The sequence below is a fragment of the Bufo gargarizans genome, chromosome 5, assembly GCF_014858855.1.
Source record: "Bufo gargarizans isolate SCDJY-AF-19 chromosome 5, ASM1485885v1, whole genome shotgun sequence".
In the NCBI taxonomy this organism is placed as follows: domain Eukaryota; kingdom Metazoa; phylum Chordata; class Amphibia; order Anura; family Bufonidae; genus Bufo; species Bufo gargarizans.
The window spans coordinates 24,457,455-24,481,293 of NC_058084.1; the positions used below are offsets into that span (position 1 = coordinate 24,457,455).

The following is a 23,839-nucleotide window of genomic DNA, read 5'->3' on the forward strand; positions in this document are numbered from 1 at the left end:
GGAATCGGGGACAGTCAGAAATCATTCAAGCTTGTATTCTACAGTCTGTTAGTGATGAGCGGGAGGTGCCATATTCGATTTTGCGATATTTTGTGAATATTCGATTGAATATTTGTCTTATATTCATCTAAATTTAATATTCGTCATTATTCTATTTATCGCAAATAATATGCGATTTAATTATTCGCATATTGCGATTTTTCTTTTAACTGTATAAAGCAACTTTCCTATTGGTTGGCTATGGCTATTGGCTAATATGTGTATTTTACGAATATTCACTATATTGCTATAACTTCGTTTTTTTAGAATATTACGAATATTCTAAAAAACAAAGTTATAGCAATTGTAAGAGAGTGTCTGGAGTGGTAGTGGATGGAAGATACGTGCCACCGGGGCTCGTGGCCCCGGTGGAGTAAGAGCCGAGTCTTTTGTGTTTTGTCAGCAGTGAGTGCGGTCACACAGTGGTCCGGGCCGGCTCTTTTTTTTTTCCCTTTAACAACTTTTTATTGTTTTATGGTAGTATAGGATACAAGCATGACAGTAGATCACCATCAAATGACACAAAAAGGTATACAGTATGATAACAGGTAATCTTGCATAAAATGTTACAATTGGAACATTAAAGTAAACATTAAACTCAAGAAGAGTAAAGAAAGGAAGGGAAAAAGGGGAGAGAGAGGGAAAAGGGAGGGAAGGGAAAAGGGGTATGGGTAGTCAGTCATGTCTACTTAGAGACATTTATACTATGAGTATAGTATCATATAAAGTGTCTATATTCTCTCCAATGGGACCAAATAGATAGAAAAGTGGACCTGGAATTTAATTCCCAGTGGGATAACTCTTCAAGTCAATAAATTTGGTCAACTTTGTTAAGCCAATGTTCAACCTTTGGGGTTTCGGTGGAACGCCACAGAATAGGGATCAGGAGACGCGCTGCTGATATCAGGGAGGAGAATAGGGCCAACGTATATGTATCCCTGCCGCGGATGCCAAATGAAAGTAAAGCAATTTCAGAGGTACATGGGAAAGTAGACTTGCAGACCTTGTTACTGATTTGAAAAATGGTTTTCCACCATTCAGAGATCTTGGGACATTCCCACCAAATGTGGAGAAATGTGCCCTTCATGTCCTTGCACCTCAAACAGCGGTCTGAAACACTGGGGAAGAATTTTGAGATTTTATCTGGGGTTTTATACCATCATGACAGTACTTTGTATCCATTTTCCTGGACTCGTACACAGCGGGAGAGTTTATGAGGAATAGTGCAGAGTTTAATTACTTCCTTTTGTGTGAAGTTTTTCTTCAAGTCTCTTCCCCATAGGCCAATGAAAGAGGGTTTGACATCCGCGGGAGGGAGGTTTATTCGTTTGTACATAGTAGATATACGCTTAGGAGGATATTTGGGAGTATTAAGCAGATTTTCAAACCAGTCTGGAGTTTTTTGAGTATCAAGTGCTTTTGCCCATGTGTGAAGGTCTTTCTTAATTTTTTTCCATATGAAAACATGATTCCTTCCTAAGTATGTGGCTGGAGGTAGATTACACAGTCATCAGATATCAATTTTACAGCAGGACACTGGACTACAGGCCCCAAAATGTATGCATTCAGCATACAGAAAAGAACAAGTAAGTATGTTGCTGGAGGTAGATTACACAGTCATTGGATATCAATTTTACAGCAGGCCAGTGAAGTACAGGCCCCAAAAATTATGCATTCACCGTACAGAAAAGATCAAGTGATTATGTGGCCTGAGATATATTAGACGGTCAATGGCTATCAATTTTACTGAAGTCAAATACATATGTTTAAAAGAACTAAAAATAAAAATTGGATTAAAAACATTGCTGACGAAATCCCACCTCTTGAAAAAAACAAAAAAAAACTAATGATCGTAGTTGAAACACGTGGTTGTCACAGGTGTTGAATTCCTCCAAGGCCCAAAACATTAGGCATTTACATAAGACAGGGACCATTCTTTGTTCTTGGTGTTGTAGGATATTTGTGGGCTGGCATGAGGAAATTCAACTAAACTTGGTCGTAAAAGGTGTTGAATTCCTGGGAGATCCATGCCTCATTCATTTTTAGAAATGTGAGGTAGTCCACACTGTCTTGAGCTAGGCGAGTGCGCTTATCGGTCACAATTCCCCCCTGCTGCGCTGAACGTCCTTTCAAACAGGACACTGGACAAGGGTCAAGCCAAGAGTTCCATGGCAAATTGTGCCAGGTCTGGCCACAGGTCAAGCCTGCACACCCAGTAGTCCAGGGGTTCTTCGCTTCTCATAACGTGCACATCGGCCGTTAACCCGATGTAGTCGGACAATTGTCAGTCTAGGCATTCCCTGAGGCTGGATCCAGAGGGCGGCTGTCGATGGGTTGGCTGCAAGAATGATCTCATATCCGAAGTGACTAACACATCTTCAAACCGCCCTCTTTTTGCATGTGCTGTTAGATTGGTACCTGCAACTGTTTCTCTGTGAGTGGAAATTCCTCTGTCAGCGGCCGTAAAAGCAGAATGCAGCATTTCTTGAAGCAAGGCCTGGAATTGCTGCATTCTGACAGCCCTCTGTGATGTTGGTAACATGTCCGCCATTTTGTGTTTGTACCGGGGGTCAAAATACATTGCCACCCAGTATTGGTCCTTGCCCTTTATGCTTTTTATACGGGGGTCCCTCTTCAAACACTGGAGCATGAAGGCCCCCATTTGCACTAAACTGGAAGTGGTGGAGTGGCCTGGCTCCTGCTCATCATCTAGGATAATATCGTCCTCAGTTTCCCCCCCCCCCCTCAGCCACGGACAACACCAGGGATCCCCAAAAAGTTTAAAGCATGCTCTTCTTGCTCCTCCTCCTCCGCACTGGCACCATCCTCCTCTGACTCCTCTTCAGACTCCTGTTGACTTTTCTCTTATGGAGTAGCCCCCTTGTGAATTCATCCAGCATTTCGACTTCCTTCGTCTTCCTGCCCCTGCTCCTTAACGGCTTGATCAATGACACAACGCAATGCACGTTCCAGAAAGAAGGCGTAAGGTACAATGTCACTGATGGCACCCTGGCTGCGACTGACCAGTTTGGTGATCTCATCAAATGGTCGCAGAAGTCTGCATGCGTCGCGGTGAAAAAAAAAACAAGCTCCCCAGAACCTGTCCTGCAACAGAGTTAGTACCGGTAGTCGTTAACTGCACTTTTCTGCTGGAGCAACCTATCAAGCATATACAAGGTGGGGTTCCAGTGCGTCGAGCAGTCACAAATCAGACATCTGACGGGCATCTGGTGTCACCGCTGAACATCAGCAAGGCGACCCATGACCGTTTAAGATCTTCTAAAATGGCCAGAGATTTTTCTGGCCTGCTGCAAGACGTCCTGGACCCCGGGGTATTTGGCAACAAATCGCTGCACGACTAAGTTGTGTGCCATGAATGGCACATGTGTAATTTTTCCCTGTTTCAGTGTGCTCAGCATATTGGCACCGTTGTCGCACACCACTTTACCAACTGTCAAATTGAGCGGGGTTAGCCACTGATCGGCCTGTGACCGCAGAGCTGAGAGAAGTGCAGGACTGGTGTGGCTCTTGGCTTTCAGGCACAACAGCCGCAGCACAGCATGGCAACGTCTCACCTGGCACGTTGAATATGTTCTGGGGAGATTGGGGGTTGCAGCGGAAGAGGCGGTAGCAGTGGTACAGGAGGAGTCAGCCAAGAAGGGGACGGAGGATGTAGTAGGAGTAGGAGAAGACGAGGCAGGCCTGCATGCAATCCGTGGCGGTAGCATCAAATTCACACGGGTGCCACGGGTTACATGCTTGACGGCTGTCACAAGGTTAACCCAGTGGGCAGTAAAAGTTATTTTCCTCCCCTGCCCGTGTTATGCGTTGACAGCACAGGCTGCAGATGGCAACACTATTGTCAGCAGCGGACACGTTAAAAATAGCCAACACTGCAGATCCATGTGCCAGCGTCCTGGGAGCGCCAGATGTGACCGTGCATGGTGGATGGCTCATTCCAGATACATTAACAGTCTGCTTTTTCCCTCCGGTGCACTGTAAGTTCTGCCTGCTTCTCCTTCCTATCTGCTGTTCTGTCTCTCCCTCTGAACTCCCCTCCTCTTTCTCTTGTGGGAACCCACGTGACGTCCATAAACATGTCATCATCATCACCTTTACCACCACTGACATAAGAGATTTCAGAGTAGGCAGCAACAGCGTGGACTGTCGTGAGACTGCTGAGTAACGACCGTTGATACCTCCTCTTCCTGATCTGATGCAAAGAATGGCTGCGCATCAGAAATGTCTTGTAATGGATGGAAAGATAATTCCTCTGACTCGAGCGGAGGGGATATGGTGGTGGTAGTGTCTTTGGGGGTGCACACAGCAGAGTGAAGAGGGTGCAGATAGAGAGTATGAGGAGAGAGCAGAAGCGGAAGGCTCATTGAGCCACTCAACCTACTCTGGTGTGTTATTTGACGCAATCACACGCACCTTCTGCAACTTCCCTCTTAGGCACTGGCCTGGTGCACCTGCCCGACCCCTACCACTGCTGCGGAACTGCCTGCCTCTTCCTCTGCCTGTCATTTTCAAAATGACCCTGTGAAAAAGTCCCTATAGAAGAGCAGTATGTGTGGAAGAAGGTATATCACACCCCTGCCTCAATTAGTTTTTTGGGGTGCAACTTTTATATCACACCAGTTGAAATGATTTGTTTCAATACCGTTTGTCACTCTGTGTAGATGCGGTAACCCAGCAAAACCACAAACAAATGCTGCACTGCGCAAATGCACTATATAGAAAGTATATTATAGGTATATAACACCCCTACTTCAATCAGTTTTTTTGGGGGGCAACAGGTATATCACACCAGTAGAAATTATTTGTTCCAATAGCGTTTGTCCCTCTGTATAGCTGCAGTATCGCAGCAGAACCGCACACAACTGCTGCACAATACAAATGCACTGTAATATATTTTCTATGTTAGAAAGTATATTATAAGTATATTACACCCCTCAGTAAGTCACACCTATCGATAGCACACCTATACCAGTCCTTAAAAGGACTTTTGTGGCCCTATTAGCTAGTGTTTGGTGTCCCTAACAGTCTGTCCCTGCTCCACACAACGACCTCTCCCTACACTGGCAAAAGACTAAATGTAAAATGGCGGCCAGATCGGGTTTATTTATAAGGTGGGGGGGGGGGGTGTCCATGTGCTGAAACGTCTCAATTGGCTGTTCTGTCCCACCTGATGGATGTGTCATGGGTCAAAGTTCTTCACAATGTAAAAGAATATGGTGCCAGCGGACATCGCCATATGTTCGTCCATTCGGCAAACCGTGAATGAGCCAATTTTGCCGCGAAATGACTGCCCAGCAAACCGCAAGGCCATCTCTATGATCAACTAAGTGTATGGTTTTGTCAGGGGCATAGCTATAGGGGGTGCAGAGTTAGCAGTTGCTACCGGGCCCAGGAGCCTCAGGGGGCCCAAAGACCCTTGTGGTGTATAAGAAGACCCTGGTATTATAGAAAGTGAACACTGGGAGGGCTCTCTTATAGATTTTTTACTGGGACCCATTATGTTCAAGTTATACCTCTGGCCGGAGGGAAAGGGTTAGGTCAAGAAGTTGGCATGGGGGGGTGCCATTTCAATTTTTGCCTCAGGCAGCAGGAAGGCTATGTGCTTCCCTACCACTGACCACAAAGAACTGAGGGAAGGGGGACCCAAGTTGAACTATTACACCTGGGCCCATGAGCCTTTAGCTATGCTCCTGTTGTCTTATCCACAAGTCTAGCACACAAAACCACAGCCGTTTGCATGATCTGCAGGATTAAAATAAGCTGTGGACATTCAAATACAACCAGAAGTCTATTGCAGCACATGAGACGGCATCACTGGATCCTTAGGGAAAACACAACTGACTCAAATTCCTAATAAGAACCAGTCTGCCCTTCTTCTTCTGGTCCTCTTTGTGGCAGCCAACAAGCATCCACAAGCAATACATTGTCTTTGTCATTATCATCAGCTTCTTTTTCTCCTGCTAAGACTCCTCCTTCTGTTTGTCCTCCGCTTCATCGTGAGACATCCATAATGGATTGTGTGGTGATGAAAAAAGTATTCTGGACTGGCAATTAGCTTGTCTACAAACTGAACCCTCACCTGGCCAAGTTGCTGGCAGTGCCGCTGCTACCATTGAGTAGAGTCTGCTCTCATGTGGCGGAGAACGTGGGCTTCTCCATGAGATTCTTGCTGTGTGGCAAGGTGCTGTTATGGGCAGGAACAGTACATGTCTTTCATGACCCACTGGGTCAATGTTTTTTGAGGCAGCCATGAGATAGTACCCCAGCAACAAGTCCAGGTCCTTTTGACCCCTCGCCCACCATTGTGTTGGCCTTGCTCCCACACCAGGCACCTATTTGCCTCCTCTACCTCCTCTGCCCTGCCAAGGGCACAGATGCTACCATACCCGCCCACCCCCCATTCTTCCTATCACATGTGTCAAGTCAAGCTTTGCCATGTGGTTTTGGACTGATCAGCCTGGGTGAAAGTGGCCACAGAGGCAAGCAGTTACTAAAGTACAGCAAACATCCCGCTGACTGTCACCCCACCGACTCCAACTGAGCAAGGTGGTCAGCGACAATGCCCGCAACATTGTGGCTGGGTTGAACCTGTGGGAAATAACCTATGCTTCCTGCATGGCACACGTCATTAACCTAGTCATGCAACTCCTTTTAAGAAAGTACACTGGCTTGTGCAAGGGGCTGGCAATGTCCAGGAGACTGTCCTCCTATTTCAGTCATTCTCATGTGGTGAGGAATGCTGGACTTGCAGGGTCAGAATGGTCTGCTGCTACACTGCTTAATTCATGACATTTCGACTCACATTTAACATTGCACATGTTCGAGCGTCAGTGGGAAGCCATAAATGATTTGGTCATGCACCAGACCACCTTAGCAAGAAGCATGTGTTGTTTTTAGGTCAGGCAGTGGTAGTTCATGCCACAGTTGTCCATCATCCCCCTCATATGTATTTTTGAAGAGACGCTGACACTCATGCACCAGGGAGTGACGGAGGAAGAATAACAGCTAATATATCTTGCTGCTCGCCCTGTAGCAGTTGGGGACCCACAAGGAGAAACTTCCATGGAGTAGGAGCTGGAGGACGATGATGAGCTGCCACTGGAGGAGGAGTCGAAGTTGGAGGATAATAATGCTGACTGATACTGGCAATGGCACCCAATCATCCCAGTGGTGGGCAGAGTCGGAAAGAACTAGATCCTTGGGCCAGAATGGCGAACTGTATGTTTGCTTCCTTACTTCAATGACAGGAGTATCATTGACATCAAGGAGCCTGATCATTACTGGTTGGCCATGCTTTTAGACCCTCGCTATGAAAGCTAAATGGGGGGATGTTTTCTTCCCTCCAAAAGGGAGGACAAATTACGTTACCAGAGGATTCTCTTTTGGGCTGAAACTCTGACAATAATGGACCCATACAAAACAGGGCCCTTAAGGTCCTATATACATGGAATGTGGACCCTCAGAAGTGACTTCAGTCCGATACTGTCTGCCTGCCTTCCTGCCTATCATTATGTTGCTTGCTTAGGTTCCATATGACTGCTGCTGTCTGCATCATGCCACTGCTTCCATCATGCCACTAGTGCTGCCTGCCTACCACCATGTTTCATATGGCTGCTGTTTCTGCCTCCTTCATGCCACTGTTGGTGTCTGCCTGCCAACATGTACCATATGGCTGCTGCTGCCACTGCCTCAGCTGCTATTCCTCGTTGCTAATCCCCTACCACCACTGATATTAATGCTACAAATCTGCCACTACTACCATTATCACCACTACTGCCCCCCATAGACAGCGGATCTATTGCTTGGTATGTTTCACACTATGCTACTTCTGCTACCACTACTATTGCGGCCATGTGCCTCTAATACCCTACCCCTTCCACATTCACACTGCACCGCTGCTGCTCCCAATTAAAAGAGAGAATTTTTATAGGTTTGTTCACAACAAACCACTTTTTTTCTGACAATAAAAAGGGTTGTCCAGGTTGAACCCGGATATAACCTCCTTACTCATTTACCATGCACGAGTGGAGCATTGGAGCATGCTTGTTTACTGTCGGTGATGTACTTGGCTTCTCCTTACTATGCTTGTCTGAGAGTCCCTTGAGGTCACCGACAGGCTGTTTTAGAGGAGAGTATTATTGCTTGTCCTATGGGAAGGCATTCTGACCCCATCGATGCCTGGTCTTCAACAATCCACAATTTTTTTTCCCCATAACACCATGTATGTTTAAACACTATTTGCCCCCAATAAGAGACAATTTTTTAAAGCTTTTGAATATAAAAAAGCATAACCCATGTGCCGGGGCAGTGTGTTTTCAAACACGCTGTTTGTTAATGCCATCAAACCCGTGTTTTCCCTATAGTTATGTATGTCACTTAGACATTATTTACTATTGTTGTCATCATGTTCAAGATCTTAGGGATGGGGAGGGAAAAGTAAAAATTCATAAAAATGTATAATATTAACAATTTTTTTTTTCTTAAAACTAGAGTCCTAGAGGGTGTTCTATACCAATTTCCAGGAGAATCGGAGCCAGTATAGTTTGATCCAAATTAATTTGGGTTCAAACTAAAAAATTGTTTTTTTAAATTGGACGAATCGGAACAGATTCACTCATATGGATAAGTACCAACACACACATACACTAAAAGATTGATGCTCCATGGATCACAGGTACAGAAGTGATACTTTTCCACCCATGACCCTGTGACTGGTCAACCACTTGTCCTTCCTTAGACCACTTTTCGAAGGGTACTCACCACTGCATACCAGAAGCACCCCACATGACCAATTGATTTAGAGATGCTGTGACACAACTATTTACCAATCACAATTTGGCCTTCGTGAAAATCGTTTAGATCCTTACATGTCACCATTTTTTCAAACATCAGCTTCAAGAATTGACTGTTCACTTGCTGCCTAATGCATCCCACCAGGTGCTACTGTGACCAGATAATCTGTGTTATTCCATTCCTCTCTCAGTTCTTTTAATGTTATGGCTGATGGGTGTATTATATAGACACACACATGCACACTCAGTAAATACATGGTAAACATGTTCCATTGTTTTTTTTGGGGGTACACAGGCATCTCATAAATAATAATGAGACATAGTGATCTACATATTGCAGCAACTCACATGGGACGAACTTCACAAGGTAGAGCCACCACTGACGAAGAGTTGAATCTCCAAACAGGTAGACAACCTTTCCCTTCAGACAGGCGGTGACATCGGATGGAGAAGTGAAGTGTTTGTTCCTGCAGACACGAGACTGCCACTCATCCTGATAATAATACCCCGAGGGCTCTGGAATGGAGAGTCCAGGTCTACAAAGACTTCTTTCATCTGCAACGACATTGTGCAATGACTTCTCATGTTACCAAAAGTAATACATCAATGAGTGCCCCACCTCCCGAATGTTCTCACCTGTGCCGGATGTCTGGGGAAGGATAATGATTTTTCTCAGAGTTGATGAAATCATTTGGTCAGTGACCGGCCTGTGAGGACACAACATATAGATTTGGATCTAGTGGTTCTTCATTTCAGACATTATGTTTCTTGCATACAATGGTCGTCCCATGTTGGATGACCATTGGGCACAGCACATAGAAACATCTTAGTCGTACTCACCTTTGTAGAAATTGCTGCTCGGTGGCATTGAGTGTTGGGTGGTTGACACCTGTTAAATGCTTCTGGTAGGCACTGCAGGGAAAGCCCTTTGGCCGGTTGCAGAACCACTCCTCTCTGGATTGTACGTTACGGTATGTACAGACGTCAGGTCCTGGAGGTTGCACATTACACTTCACCGTAGCGCTGCTTCCATTGTGGATGAAATGTCCGTTTAAGTAAAACTGTTCAACCAAAACAGCCAGAGTGAGCGGCACATTGTTAATACAGTTGTAGGAATTTTGGAGGAATCATAGCAGCGAATCCTACATCTCCCTGATTGGAGACTTAAGGGGTGCACCTAATTTTGTGCTGTCGCTCTACTGTGCTAATGGCTCAAGGTCCCTGTACATGGTGTTCCTGTCACAACCAGACAGCTGAGAAGCTCTGACAGAGGCCTTTCAGAACCTCCTCCTTGAGTTTCTTTGTTGTGATGTTCAGTTCCTCATCTCGTTAGCCTCTCTCAGCTGTCATGTGTTGGACTAATTGCTTCCCTTTAAATTCCTCCCCAGAATGCTTTTCTGGGCGGCTTATACTTCTTCCTGGAGTGTGTGTGCATGCTGATCGATAGGCAGATAGGAATAGTGGAAAAAAACTGGCCCTGTATGCTCTCTCAGTAGTGTCTTGTCCAATGTCATCTCAGAGAGGGTTTTCAGCGCTTCAGGTGGTGTTGACACACCCAAAGTTGTCCAAAATATCACATTTGTCAAAACAAATGAAGCATTGATCTGTGAGGATAGATTTGCCATAATTGACTGTGGATATTTATCAATGACCCAATCTTGCCATTGCTACTGTCTGCCAGCCATCATGTTCCATACTGCATTGCTGCTGCTGTCGCCATCACAGCTGCTCCTCCATCTACTACCACTACTACCATACAGCTACTGCCTTGCCACTAACAATACCCCTGCACATCTTGGACTTGCCACACATCTATTGTCTTGTTTGTTAGGTTCCATGTTGTAATGCTACTGTTACCGCTATACAGCTTATGCTTTCCACATTCACACTGTACTGTTGCTGATCCCATAAAAAAGGAGAATTTTTGGATGCTTGGAGCCATTCAGCACATATAAACACAGGCATGCATCTGTTCCCGTTAAGGCAAAATTTTGGACTTTTGTTCAGAACAAGCCACTGTTTCTTCTGATAACATTATGTATGTATAAAGACTGGCACCTGCCCCTGTTAACACATAACTCTTGGAAGCTTGTTCCGAACAAGCCACTGCTTCTTCTGAAACTACTGTGTGTTTGTGTTTAACAGACAACTGCAACATTAAGGGATAATTTTCAGACTGCTTGTTAAGAACAACTCACTCTTTTTGCTGATAACACTGTATGTGTGTTTAAACAATATCTGCCCCAATAAGGTCAATTCTTGAAATTTTTTCTAATTAATAAAAATCTGATGGCGCAATTAGTTTTTAGACAAGCTGCTTGTTAGCACCATCAGCCAAGCGTTTACCCACAGCTATTTATGTCAGTGTCACTGTGACATTATTTACTGTTGCCATCTTCGCGTTAAAGAGCTTTAAAGGGACTCTGTCACCAGTTTCTAACCCCCCCTTTTAAAACTATTGTTCTCTCCATGGTGCCCTTGTCATTACAAAGCTGTTGTTATAAGATAAATCCGGCTTGTAGTTTTGATAAAAATCGTTTATCTAACCTGTCAATCCTCTGGATAAGGTGCCCAGGGCGTTTCTGAAGGTCTGAATCTGCCGCTTTTCGCCGCCGCCGTTGGTGCCCAGCTCCTCCCATGATCCTTTCAGCGCCACCTCGATGTAATGAAATCCGCCTCCGGCTCTCCTCAGTGCCCCCTCCTCCTTTTCAAAGATCCCGCGCTTGCGCACAGGCCTGTGCCTGATGTGCCCGTGCGGACTTTTAGATTCTGCCTCGTTGAGCGAAGTGCGCATGCACGCGCGCGAACATGCGCGAACGCGCGCGAACATGCGCGAACGCGCGCGAATATGCGCGAATGCGCACTTCGCTCCACGAGGCAGAATCTAAAAGTCCGCACGGGCGCATCAGGCACAGGCCTGTGCGCACGCGCGGGATCTTTGAAAAGGAGGAGGGGGCACTGAGGAGAGCCGGAGGCGGATTTCATTACATCGAGGTGGCGCTGAAAGGATCATGGGAGGAGCTGGGCACCAACGGCGGCGGCGAAAAGCGGCAGATTCAGACCTTCAGAAACGCCCTGGGCACCTTATCCAGAGGATTGACAGGTTAGATAAAAGCGATTTTTATCAAAACTACAAGCCGGATTTATCTTATAACAACAGCTTTGTAATGAGAAGGGCACCATGGAGAGAACAATAGTTTTAAAAGGGGGGGGGTTAGAAACTGGTGACAGAGTCCCTTTAAAGAAAGACAGAGAGAATTTTAAAAAATAATAATAAAAACGAGTCATAGGAGACCTCAGAGTGCCATATACTAATTTTCAGGCTAATTTGATCACTTTTGATTTGACTAGAATTGATTTGGACCAGAATGCAAAGGAATTAGCTCATCTCTAAATAAAATGCAAGCTGTATTATGTGTGGCAATAGATCACATTGGGTTTTCAACTTTAAAGGGCACCTAGAACAAAACCAAAGATATATGCACATTTATCTGCATTAACATAATATGCTGGCATCTGAATAATTTATGCAGCAGGTCATATTAGAATTTGCGATATTTTGCAAATATTTTGTTGAATATTCGTTGAATATTTGCAAATTCTAATATTCGTTATATTCAACTTTTTTTTTACTCGAAAAATTGGCAAGGTAATAATCGCGTAATATGCGAATATTACGCAATCAATACACGCATGGGTCAAAAACGAATATATAGCACTATAGAATATAGTGCTACATAGTATTAGTTTTTTAGAATATTCGTAATTTTTTTCTCCCCGACAAGTGTCCCCATCACCATGGGAACGCCTGGGGGTTAGAATATACCATCGGATTTGAGTTTTCACGATCTCATTGAGATCGTAAAAACTCAGATCAGATGGTATATTCTAACCCCCAGGCAAGCGTCCCCGTCACCATGAAAATGCCTGGGGGTTAGAATATACCATTAGATCTGAGTTTTCACAATCTCACTGAGATCGTGAAAACTCAGATCCGATGGCATATTCTAACCCCCAGGCATTCCCATGGTGACGGGGATGCTTGTCTGGGAGGAGTATGCCGAAGTGGAACAACTGTACTGAAAAAAAAAAAAAAAAAAGACGAATATTCTAAAAAACGAATATATTCGATATAGTGCTATATATTTGTTTTTTAGAATATTCTTAATTTTTCCCATCTAAAGTCATGATTCCTCCCTGCTTAAGTTGCTTGTGGGCCGATGACTCATTGACCCACAAGCAAGAAGCAGGGAGGAATCATGTGTTCAGAGGGGAAAAAAATTATGAATACTCGCTATAACGAATAAATAGCATTATATTCTAAATATTTGCGAATTCTCGAAGTTGCAATGTTCAAGATAAAAATTCGCTATTCGAATATTCACGCTCAACACTACTCAACAGACATCAAAACTAAGAAAAATAAATCTCTGCTTTCACCTTGTCTCTTTTCCTGCTCAGAATGGAAACGGCTTCACTGGAATGTATAAGAGAGATGTGAACCTCGGCATCTCCAGGCCAGAGCAGAAGGAACGTGACTGAATATCTGCCATTTCTGTGGTCGGTGACGGCACCTGTCACTCCAGCTTTCAGCTTTGGAGAATGCAACTTGGCCAGAAAATAATCTCCTCCACAGGTTTTTGGGCGACTATAATGATCCCGAGCAAATATGACAACAGTTATACGATCTCCTACGTTGTAGACTTCTTGTGGATGCAGCAAAACATAAAATGTGGTTTTTGGACTTGTAGAAGACATGAAGTCCACTCCACTGGGGACCTTAGGCCATTGGATCAGCTGGATTAGTCCCTGAATCTCTTCTTGGTCTAAATTGGATGAGGTTTTTAGGACTCGTGATGCATTGGAAGACAGAAAACTGACAGGTGGTGGATACCATTTACCTGGAGATCTTATTGTAAGCAACTGGAATATAATCTGTAGATAGAGATAAGAAGAAGTCAAAGAAAACATTATTTTGTATATGTATTGTTTTACAAAAATGCCAAGAGGTCAAACAGAAAAAGAACTATTTTTTGCCTTAGATCCCTCAGAATTCTGTTAAGATATGTTAAGGAGCAAAGGGCTTTAAGGAAGGCATTAAAAGTGGACAAGACTATGTATGTTGTGTTGCTTTGCACTTATCTGGTGGGTCAGACCCTTGTCTAGCTGTTCTTCCCTGTACACTGTAGCCTGTTTCCCAGGTAGGCCTCTCTTCCTGCACCCATAGGACATGTTCACCTCCACCCTCTGGCTCTTAGAGGGCTAATGCACGCATACCCTAATCTTTATTCAGACACCTTTCCCAGGGGGATGTTGTCTGAGCAATAGCTCTGTTAGTTTGCCAAGTTCCTGCTATGTGTGCTGTACTTTGTCTGCCCGTGTACTTAACTTTGCCTGTTTACCTGTATTTTACTCTTTGCTCTCTGACCTGTGCCTGTTACCCATATTGATTATATGATGCCTGCCATGACCTCTGTCCTGTTACTGTATTTGACATACTCTGCCAGTCTTGACCTTGACTTTCCCTGTCTATAAGTCCATCAGACCCTTTGGTACCCTGCACCTGTGTCTCTGACCCCTGTGCCTCAGCTGTTAACCACACAGAGAATACTCCAAGAAGTAGTGGCCTGGTACCTCCCCCACAGCAAAGTCCAGGTCTCTTTATAAGGGTTAAAAAGAAAATACAAGGGGATTGCCAGGATAAGGCTTTATCTTTAGCCCAAAGCCAAATCTGTTGGTTAATACAGTGGTCCCACACTCATTGCTCTAACGTGGTGGCAGTGCTCAGTAACAAGCAGCTGCTGTAAAAGCAACTAAGATTATAGAGGGTTCCAGTTTTATTTATTTATTTTTTGGGGGTTTGGGAAAATAGTAAACGTAGGCAACGTGTGTTTTACAATACAGAGGGTATATACTAGACCAAAATCTGTGTTAGGGCATCTCCACACATATCAAGGCCCCATTTTATTTGAAAAATAGCAATACAAGAGTGAAACATGTGTTTTACAATACAGAAAGTAGTGTTTTAAATGTCTAAATGAAAATATGTGCAATACTAGACCGCAGTCTGTGACAGGGAATCTCCACACAGTTCAAATTATATTTTTTTTTGGCAAAATATCACAATACAAGTGTGCAATCTATGTCTTAAAATACAGAGGTTAGAGTTTTAAAATCTGAGTGAAAACACGTTAAATATTAGTCTAAAATCTGTCTCACGGCATCTCCAGACAGTTAAAGGACTTTTTGTTGCGACAAAAGCTATACTAGTATGGAACATGCGTTTTAAAATACAGATGGTAGCATTTGAAATCTCTTAATGAAAACATGTGAAATTGTTGTTTGAAATATGTGTCAGGATTAGGGATGAGCGAACCCGAACTGTATAGTTCGGGTTTGTACCGAATTTTGGGGTGTCCGTGACACGGACCCGAACCCGGACATTTTCGCAAAAGTCCGGGTTCGGGTTCGGTGTTCGTCGCTTTCTTGGCGCTTTTTGAAAGGCTGCAAAGCAGCCAATCAACAAGCGTCATACTACTTGCCCCAAGAGGCCGTCACAGCCATGCCTACTATTGGCATGGCTGTGATTGGCCAGAGCACCATGTGACCCAGCCTCTATTTAAGCTGGAGTCACATAGCGCCGCCCGTCACTCTGCTCTGATCAGCATAGGGAGAGGTTGCAGCCGCGACGTTAGGGCGAGATTAGGCTGATTAACTCCTCCAAAGGACTTCATTCAGAGATCGATCTGCAGCTGTGGATGATTGAACTGCTGATATTCAATTGCTCACTGTTTTTAGGCTGCCCAGAGCGTTTTTCAGTCACTTTTTTCTGGGGTGATCGGCGGCCATTTTGTGTCTTGTGGTGTGCCAGCACAAGCTGCGACCAAGTCCATTTAACCCTCAATGGTGTGGTTGTTTTTTGGCTAAATCCTACATCAGGGTGAAGCTGTCACACCAAGTGCATTTAACCAGCAATAGTCTGTTTATTTTTTGGCCATATACTACATCAGGGGCAAGCTGCGCCTCTCACCAAGTGCATTTAACCCTCAGTAGTGTGGTTGGTCAAGCTGTCACACCAAGTGCATTTAACCATCAATAGTGTGGTTATTTTTTGGCCATATCCCAGTGTAATTCTGTCAGTAAAACTATACCTGTCACCCAGCGCCTAAATACTAGGCCTCAAATTTATATCCAGCTAAATCTGTCGTTACCGCTGTACTGTTGTGGCTGGGCAAGTTATTTAGTGTCCGTCAAAGCACAGTTTTTGTTCTGGGTTGAAATACAATACCCAATTTAGCAATTTCCTAATTTAGTGGTTTCTGCTGTATCAGGCCTACTTTAAATTTATCCCTAAAAGGGTATATCAGATTCAAGGTGCACATAGGGTCATTCTGAATAACTTCACACACCCGCTACTGTGCATTTCCAAGTCTAATTCTGTCAGTAAACCTATACCTGTCACCCAGCGCCTAAATACTAGGCCTCAAATTTATAGTCAGCTAAATCGGTGGTTACTGCTGTGCCTGTATTAGTGTAATACGGTATCTAAATAGATAGCCAGAGAGTGTTAGGTGTCTGTAAAAAAAGGCCTGAATTTGAATTCAATACATTGGGTCAAATAATATTTTTGTTGTTGTGGTGAACGATAACAATGAGGAAAACATCTAGTAAGGGACGCGGATGCGGACATGGTCGTGGTGGTGTTAGTGGACCCTCTGGTGCTGGGAGAGGACGTGGCCGTTCTGCCACATCCACACGTCCTAGTGTACCAACTACCTCAGGTCCCAGTAGCCGCCAGAATTTACAGCGATATTTGGTGGGGCCCAATGCCGTTCTAAGGATGGTAAGGCCTGAGCAGGTACAGGCATTAGTCAATTGGGTGGCCGACAGTGGATCCAGCACGTTCACATTATCTCCCACCCAGTCTTCTGCAGAAAGCGCACAGATGGCGCCTGAAAACCAAGCCCATCAGTCTGTCACATCACCCCCATGCATACCAGGGAAACTGTCTCAGCCTCAAGTTATGCAGCAGTCTCTTATGCTGTTTGAAGACTCCGCTGGCAGGGTTTCCCAAGGGCATCCACCTAGCCCTTCCCCAGCGGTGGAAGACATAGAATGCACTGACGCACAACCACTTATGTTTCCTGATGATGAGGACATGGGAATACCACCTCAGCATGTCTCTGATGATGACGAAACACAGGTGCCAACTTCTGCGTCTTTCTGCAGTGTGCAGACTGAACAGGAGGTCAGGGATCAAGACTGGGTGGAAGACGATGCAGGGGACGATGAGGTCCTAGACCCCACATGGAATGAAGGTCGTGCCACTGACTTTCAGAGTTCGGAGGAAGAGGCAGTGGTGAGACCGAGCCAGCAGCGTAGCAAAAGAGGGAGCAGTGGGCAAAAGCAGAACACCCGCCGCCAAGAGACTCCGCCTGCTACTGACTGCCGCCATCTGGGACCGAGCACCCCAAAGGCAGCTTCAAGGAGTTCCCTGGCATGGCACTTCTTCAAACAATGTGCTGACGACAAGACCCGAGTGGTTTGCACGCTGTGCCATCAGAGCCTGAAGCGAGGCATTAACGTTCTGAACCTTAGCACAACCTGCATGACCAGGCACCTGCATGCAAAGCATGAACTGTAGTGGAGTAAACACCTTAAAAACAAGGAAGTCACTCAGGCTCCCCCTGCTACCTCTTCTGCTGCTGCCGCCTCGGCCTCTTCTGCTGCTGCCGCCGCCTCGGCCTCTTCTGCTGCTGCCGCCTCGGCCTCTTCCTCCGCCTCTGGAGGAACGTTGGCACCTGCCGCCCAGCAAACAGGGGATGTACCACCAACACCACCACCTCCGTCACCAAGCATCTCAACCATGTCACACGGCAGCGTTCAGCTCTCCATCTCACAAACATTTGAGAGAAAGCGTAAATTCTCACCTAGCCACCCTCGATCCCTGGCCCTGAATGCCAGCATTTCTAAACTACTGGCCTATGAAATGCTGTCATTTAGGCTGGTGGACACAGACAGCTTCAAACAGCTCATGTCGCTTGCTGTCCCACAGTATGTTGTTCCTAGCCGCCACTACTTCTCCAAGAGAGCCGTGCCTTCCCTGCACAACCAAGTATCCGATAAAATCAAGTATGCACTGCGCAACACCATCTGTAGCAAGGTCCACCTAACCACAGATACGTGGACCAGTAAGCACGGTCAGGGACGCTATATCTCCCTAACTGCACACTGGGTAAATGTAGTGGCAGCTGGGCCCCAGGCGGAGAGCTGTTTGGCGCATGTCCTTCCGCCGCCAAGGATCGCAGGGCAATATTATTTGCCTCCTGTTGCCACCTCCTTCTTCTCGGCTTCCTCCTCCTCTTCTTCCACTTGCTCATCCAGTCAGCCACACACCTTCACCACCAACTTCAGCACAGCCCGGGGTAAACGTCAGCAGGCCATTCTGAAACTCATATGTTTGGGGGACAGGCCCCACACCGCACAGGAGTTGTGGCGGGGTATAGAACAACAGACCGACGAGTGGTTGCTGGTGAGCCTCAAGCTCGGCCTGGTGGTGTGCGATAATGGGCGAAATCTCGTTGCAGCTCTGGGACTAGCCGGTTTGACGCACATCCCTTGCTTGGCGCATGTGCTGAATTTGGTGGCGCAGAAGTTCATTCACAACTACCCCGACATGTCAGAGCTGCTGCATAAAGTGCGGGCCGTCTGTTCGCGCTTCCGGCGTTCACATCCTGCCGCTGCTCGTCTGTCTGCGCTACAGCGTAACTTCGGCCTTCCCGCTCACCGCCTCATATGCGACGTGCCCACCAGGTGGAACTCCACCTTGCACATGCTGGACAGACTGTGCGAGCAGCAGCAGGCCATAGTGGAGTTTCAGCTGCAGCACGCACGGGTCAGTCGCACTACGGAACAGCACCACTTCACCACCAATGACTGGGCCTCCATGCGAGACCTGTGTGCCCTTTTGCGCTGTTTCGAGTACTCCACCAACATGGCCAGTGGCGATGACGCCGTTATCAGCGTTACAATACCACTTCTATGTCTCCTTGAGAAAACACTTAGGGTGATGATGGAAGAGGAGGTGGCCCAGGAGGAGGAGGAGGAGGAAGAGGAAGAGGGGTCATTTTTAGCACTTTCAGGCCAGTCTCTTCGAAGTGACTCAGAGGGAGGTTTATTTCAACAGCAGAGGCCAGGTACAAATGTGGCCAGCCAGGGCCCACTACTGGAGGACGAGGAGGATGAGGATGAGGAGGAGATGGAGGAGGATGAGGATGAAGCATGGTCACAGCGGGGTGGCACCCAACGCAGCTCGGGCCCATCATTGGTGCGTGGCTGGGGGGAAAGGCAGGACGATGACGATACGCCTCCCACAGAGGACAGCTTGTCCTTACCCCTGGGCAGCCTGGCACACATGAGCGACTACATGCTGCAGTGCCTTCGCAACGACAGCAAAGTTGCCCACATTTTAACGTGTGCGGACTACTGGGTTGCCACCCTGCTGGATCCACGGTACAAAGACAATGTGCCCACCTTACTTCCTGCACTGGAGCATGATAAGAAGATGCGCGAGTACAAGCGCACGTTGGTAGACGCGCTACTGAGAGCATTCCCAAATGTGACAGGGGAACAAGTGGAAGCCCAAGGCCAAGGCAGAGGAGGAGCAAGAGGTCGCCAAGGCAGCTGTGTCACGGCCAGCTCCTCTGAGGGCAGGGTTAGCATGGCAGAGATGTGGAAAAGTTTTGTCAACACGCCACAGCTAACTGCACCACCACCTGATACGCAACGTGTTAGCAGGAGGCAACATTTCACTAACATGGTGGAACAGTACGTGTGCACACCCCTCCACGTACTGACTGATGGTTAGGCCCCATTCAACTTCTGGGTCTCTAAATTGTCTACGTGGCCAGAGCTAGCCTTTTATGCCTTGGAGGTGCTGGCCTGCCCGGCGGCCAGCGTTTTGTCTGAACGTGTATTCAGCACGGCAGGGGGCGTCATTACAGACAAACGCAGCCGCCTGTCTACAGCCAATGTGGACAAGCTGACGTTCATAAAAATGAACCAGGAATGGATCCCACAGGACCTGTCCATCCCTTGTGCAGATTAGACATTAACTACCTCCCCTTAACCATATATTATTGGACTCCAGGGCACTTCCTCATTCAATCCTATTTTTATTTTCATTTTGCCATTATATTGCAAGGCTACCCAAAGTTGAATGAACCTCTCCTCTGTCTGGGTGCTGGGGCCTAAATATATGCCAATGGACTGTTCCAATGTTGGGTGACATGAAGACTGATTCTCTGGTGACATGAAGCCAGATTCTGTGTTATGGAACCTCCCTCCTCTGCCTGGGTGCTGGGCCTAAATATATGACAATGGACTGTTACAGTGGTGGGTGACGTGAAGCCTGATTCTCTGCTATGATATGAAGACAGATTCTCTGCTGACATGAAGCCAGATTGTCTGTTACGGGACCTCTCTCCTCTGCCTGGGTGCCAGGGCCTAAATTTATGACAATGGACTGTTACAGTGGTGGCTGACGTGAAGCCTGATTCTCTGCTATGACATGCAGACTGATTCTCTGCTGACATGAAGCCAGATTCTGTGTTACGGAACCTCTCTCCTCTGCCTGGGTGCTGGGCCTAAATTTATGACAATGGACTGTTACAGTGGTGGGTGACGTGAAGCCTGATTCTCTGCTATGACATGCAGACTGATTCTCTGCTGACATGAAGACAGATTCTCTGTTACGGGACCTCTCTCCTCTGCCTGGGTGCTGGGCCTAAATTTATGAAAATGGACTGTTACAGTGGTGGGTGACGTGAAGCCTGATTCTCTGCTATGGGACCTCTCTCCAATTGATTTTGGTTAATTTTTATTTATTTAATTTTTATTTTAATTCATTTCCCTATCCACATTTGTTTGCAGGGGATTTACCTACATTTTGCTGCCTTTTGCAGCCCTCTAGCTCTTTCCTGGGCTGTTTTACAGCCGTTTTAGTGCCGAAAAGTTCGGGTCCCCATTGACTTCAATGGGGTTCGGGTTCGGGACGAAGTTCGGATCGGGTTCGGATCCCGAACCCGAACATTTTCAGGAAGCTCGGCCGAAGTTCTCGAACCCGAACATCCAGGTGTCCGCTCAACTCTATTCAGGATATCTCCAGACAGTTAAGGACTTTTATAAAAATTTGGGGCGAAGAAAGCTATACAAGTGTACAACGTATGTTTTTCAATACATACTGGGTAGCGTTTTAAATCTCTATGTGAAAACATGTGAAATACAAGAATGAAATCTGTGTCAGGGCATCCCCAGACAAATCAAATTTAGTTTTTTTGCGACAAATAGCAATACCAGTGTGTAACGTGTTTTACAATACAGAGGGAGCATTTGAAATCTCTGAGTGAAAACATGGGAAATATGGTGGAATATCTCATAGTAGGTTAACAACTTGTGTTTTACAGAAAGAGAAGAGAGACATGTTCATGTGAGTATCTTCCAGCGGGCTTGCTGCACATTCCGGTCTGTTTCCAGAGAGGCATACTCACAGCTAGATGCACAGAGAAGAAGAAAAAAGGTCTGCACGTTGCTCATTGTGGAAAGTTAAGTATGACAAGGATGCACTAAGGCCTCTTTCACACTTGCGTTGTCCGGATCCGGCGTGTACTCCACTTGCCGGAATTACACGCCGGATCCGGAAAAACGCAAGTGTACTGAAAGCATTTGAAGACAGATCCGTCTTCAAAATGCGTTCAGTGTTACTATGGCATCCAGGACGCTATTAAAGACCTGGTTGCCATAGTAGGAGCGGGGAGCGGGGGAGCAGTATACTTACCGTCCGTGCGGCTCCAGGGGCGCTCCAGAGTGACGTCAGAGCGCCCCATGCGCATGGATGACGCGCCATGCGATCACGTGATCCATGTGCGTGGGGCGCCCTGACGTCACTCTGGAGCGCCCCGGGAGCCGCACGGACGGTAAGTATGCTGCTCCCCCGCTCCCCGCTACACTTTACCATGGCTGCCAGGACTTTAGCGTCTTGGCAGCCATGGTAACCATTCAGAAAAAGCTAAACGTCGGATCCGGCAATGCGTCGAAACAACGTTTAGCTTAAGGCCGGATCCGGATCAATGCCTTTCAATGGGCATTCATTCCGGATCTGGCCTTGCAGCAAGTCTTCAGGATTTTTGACCGGAGCAAAAAGCGCAGCATGATGCGGTATTTTCTCCGGCCAAAAAACGTTCCGGTCCGGAACTGAAGACATCCTGATGCATCCTGAACGGATTTCTCTCCATTCAGAATGCATGGGGATAATCCTGATCAGGATTCTTCCGGCATAGAGCCCCGACGACGGAACTCTATGCCGGAAGACAAGGACACAAGTGTGAAAGAGCCCTAAAACCAGTAATTTATTAGGATGTCAGATAACGTATTTCGGAGCCAGACAGGGTCCTTCTTCAGATCCATCCATAGTAAACAATACAGAGGTATTACAATTAAAAAGAAAAACACCGCCAACAGACAGGAAAAAGTCACAATAATAATAAATAAATTTTGAAGAATTAGTACTAGTCGTCCTTGGCTTCAGAAAGATGCAACATTATCATTGAGGAGAATGAAGATGAGATTGTGGATTGGATGGCTCACTTCTCCTCTCAGTCATAGCAGGATAGCAAATGTGATATTTTGTACAATGGCGAAGGACAAGTTTGTCTGTTGAAGTCTCATAGCGCCCCCCTGTTGCACTGAAAAACCCTCTCTGATATGACAGTAAAGAGAAAGTATACAGGGCACGTTCTTTCCACTGTTCCACTCTGCCTACCCAGAGGTCCATGAGGTCATAGATTAGGTTATGCTCCAGGGAAAGGCCAGAGTTCAGGTAGGAGACTGAACCTAGTTGTTCAGGCAGTGTGTATCTTTTTGCTGATTAACTGTTCCATTATGTTCATCAAATTGAATTGGCTGCTATTGGTGTTGCTGTGGCTTCTGCTACTTGTTGTAGCAGAAATGGCGGGAGGTTAGACATGAGGGGGCAGCTGTCTATTGTCCAAATGCTGTGGCAAGATGTGTACAGAAGGTTCCCTGAAAATCATCAAGATGTGGAAGCTGTTGTATCAGTGGGAACGTTTGCTCTAATATAAATATCAAGAGGATGACATCATTCATGCAGTTGTTGTTGTAGATATCGGGCGGCACTGTGTAGGTTGTGGGTGCATGGTCCGCGTAGGTTGTGTAATGCCGGTTCTTCTTTTCATTGAATCATTCATGCAGTTGTCTCTACTCACAAATATGATGGCCTCTTCAAGTGGCAAGAATTTGTGACATGCGCCCCTGGTGAACTGCCACTGACTGACTTCAAAATAACACATGCTCCCTGCTGAGGGTCAGGATGTAATCAATTACCCACTTTACGCTGCTTGTACAGACACTTCAGCTTATGCAAAGTAGAACTCCAGCGAGTTGCTGTCCGCATCCATACATCATACCCATATCATGGACAAGAATAGGACTGGTCTATTAAGGGCTGGACATTCCGTTCCGCAAAATGCGGAATCCACATGGCCAGTATCCGTGTTTTGCGGGTCTGTGATTTGTGGACCATGGTATAGCCATGTGCATGAGGCCTTATTAAACATGTTGCATATTGCTGAAGGATAACGGGTAGTTACAGCAAAAGATTCGATTTTACTACACAAATTGCATCATTATACATGTGATATTGAATGCATAGTTCAGACACTTTACCGCAACATTGCATTGTTATATCCATTTTACCAAACACATTATTGCATCGTGTAGTTCAAAGACATTTTGCTACAAACATTTCATTATTATATCCATGCTACTACATGAATTGCAAATTTTGCATTATTACTTAAGTACATTGTCAATACCAGTGTGTAGTGTGGGAGATATTTAGTTGCACCTCTGTCTTTAAATTTCAGAAAATCACTTGCAATTTTGCTAGTACCATTTAATAATCTGTGTGC

The 23,839-nt window shown here is 46.0% G+C and overlaps 1 protein-coding gene across 1 annotated transcript in view; it reads right to left on the reverse strand.

Moving 5' to 3' along the window:
* Positions 1-23,839, reverse strand: part of LOC122939284 (NXPE family member 3-like) — a 39,207-nt gene that overhangs the window by 12,167 nt on the left and 3,201 nt on the right. Inside the window, exons 2-5 of the mRNA XM_044295357.1 lie at positions 13,293-13,787; positions 9,693-9,913; positions 9,489-9,559; positions 9,201-9,407 (exon numbers count right to left, since the gene is read on the reverse strand). Coding sequence (XP_044151292.1) covers positions 9,201-9,407; positions 9,489-9,559; positions 9,693-9,913; positions 13,293-13,787 — 994 coding nt within the window. The remainder of the gene's footprint in view (positions 1-9,200; positions 9,408-9,488; positions 9,560-9,692; positions 9,914-13,292; positions 13,788-23,839) is intronic.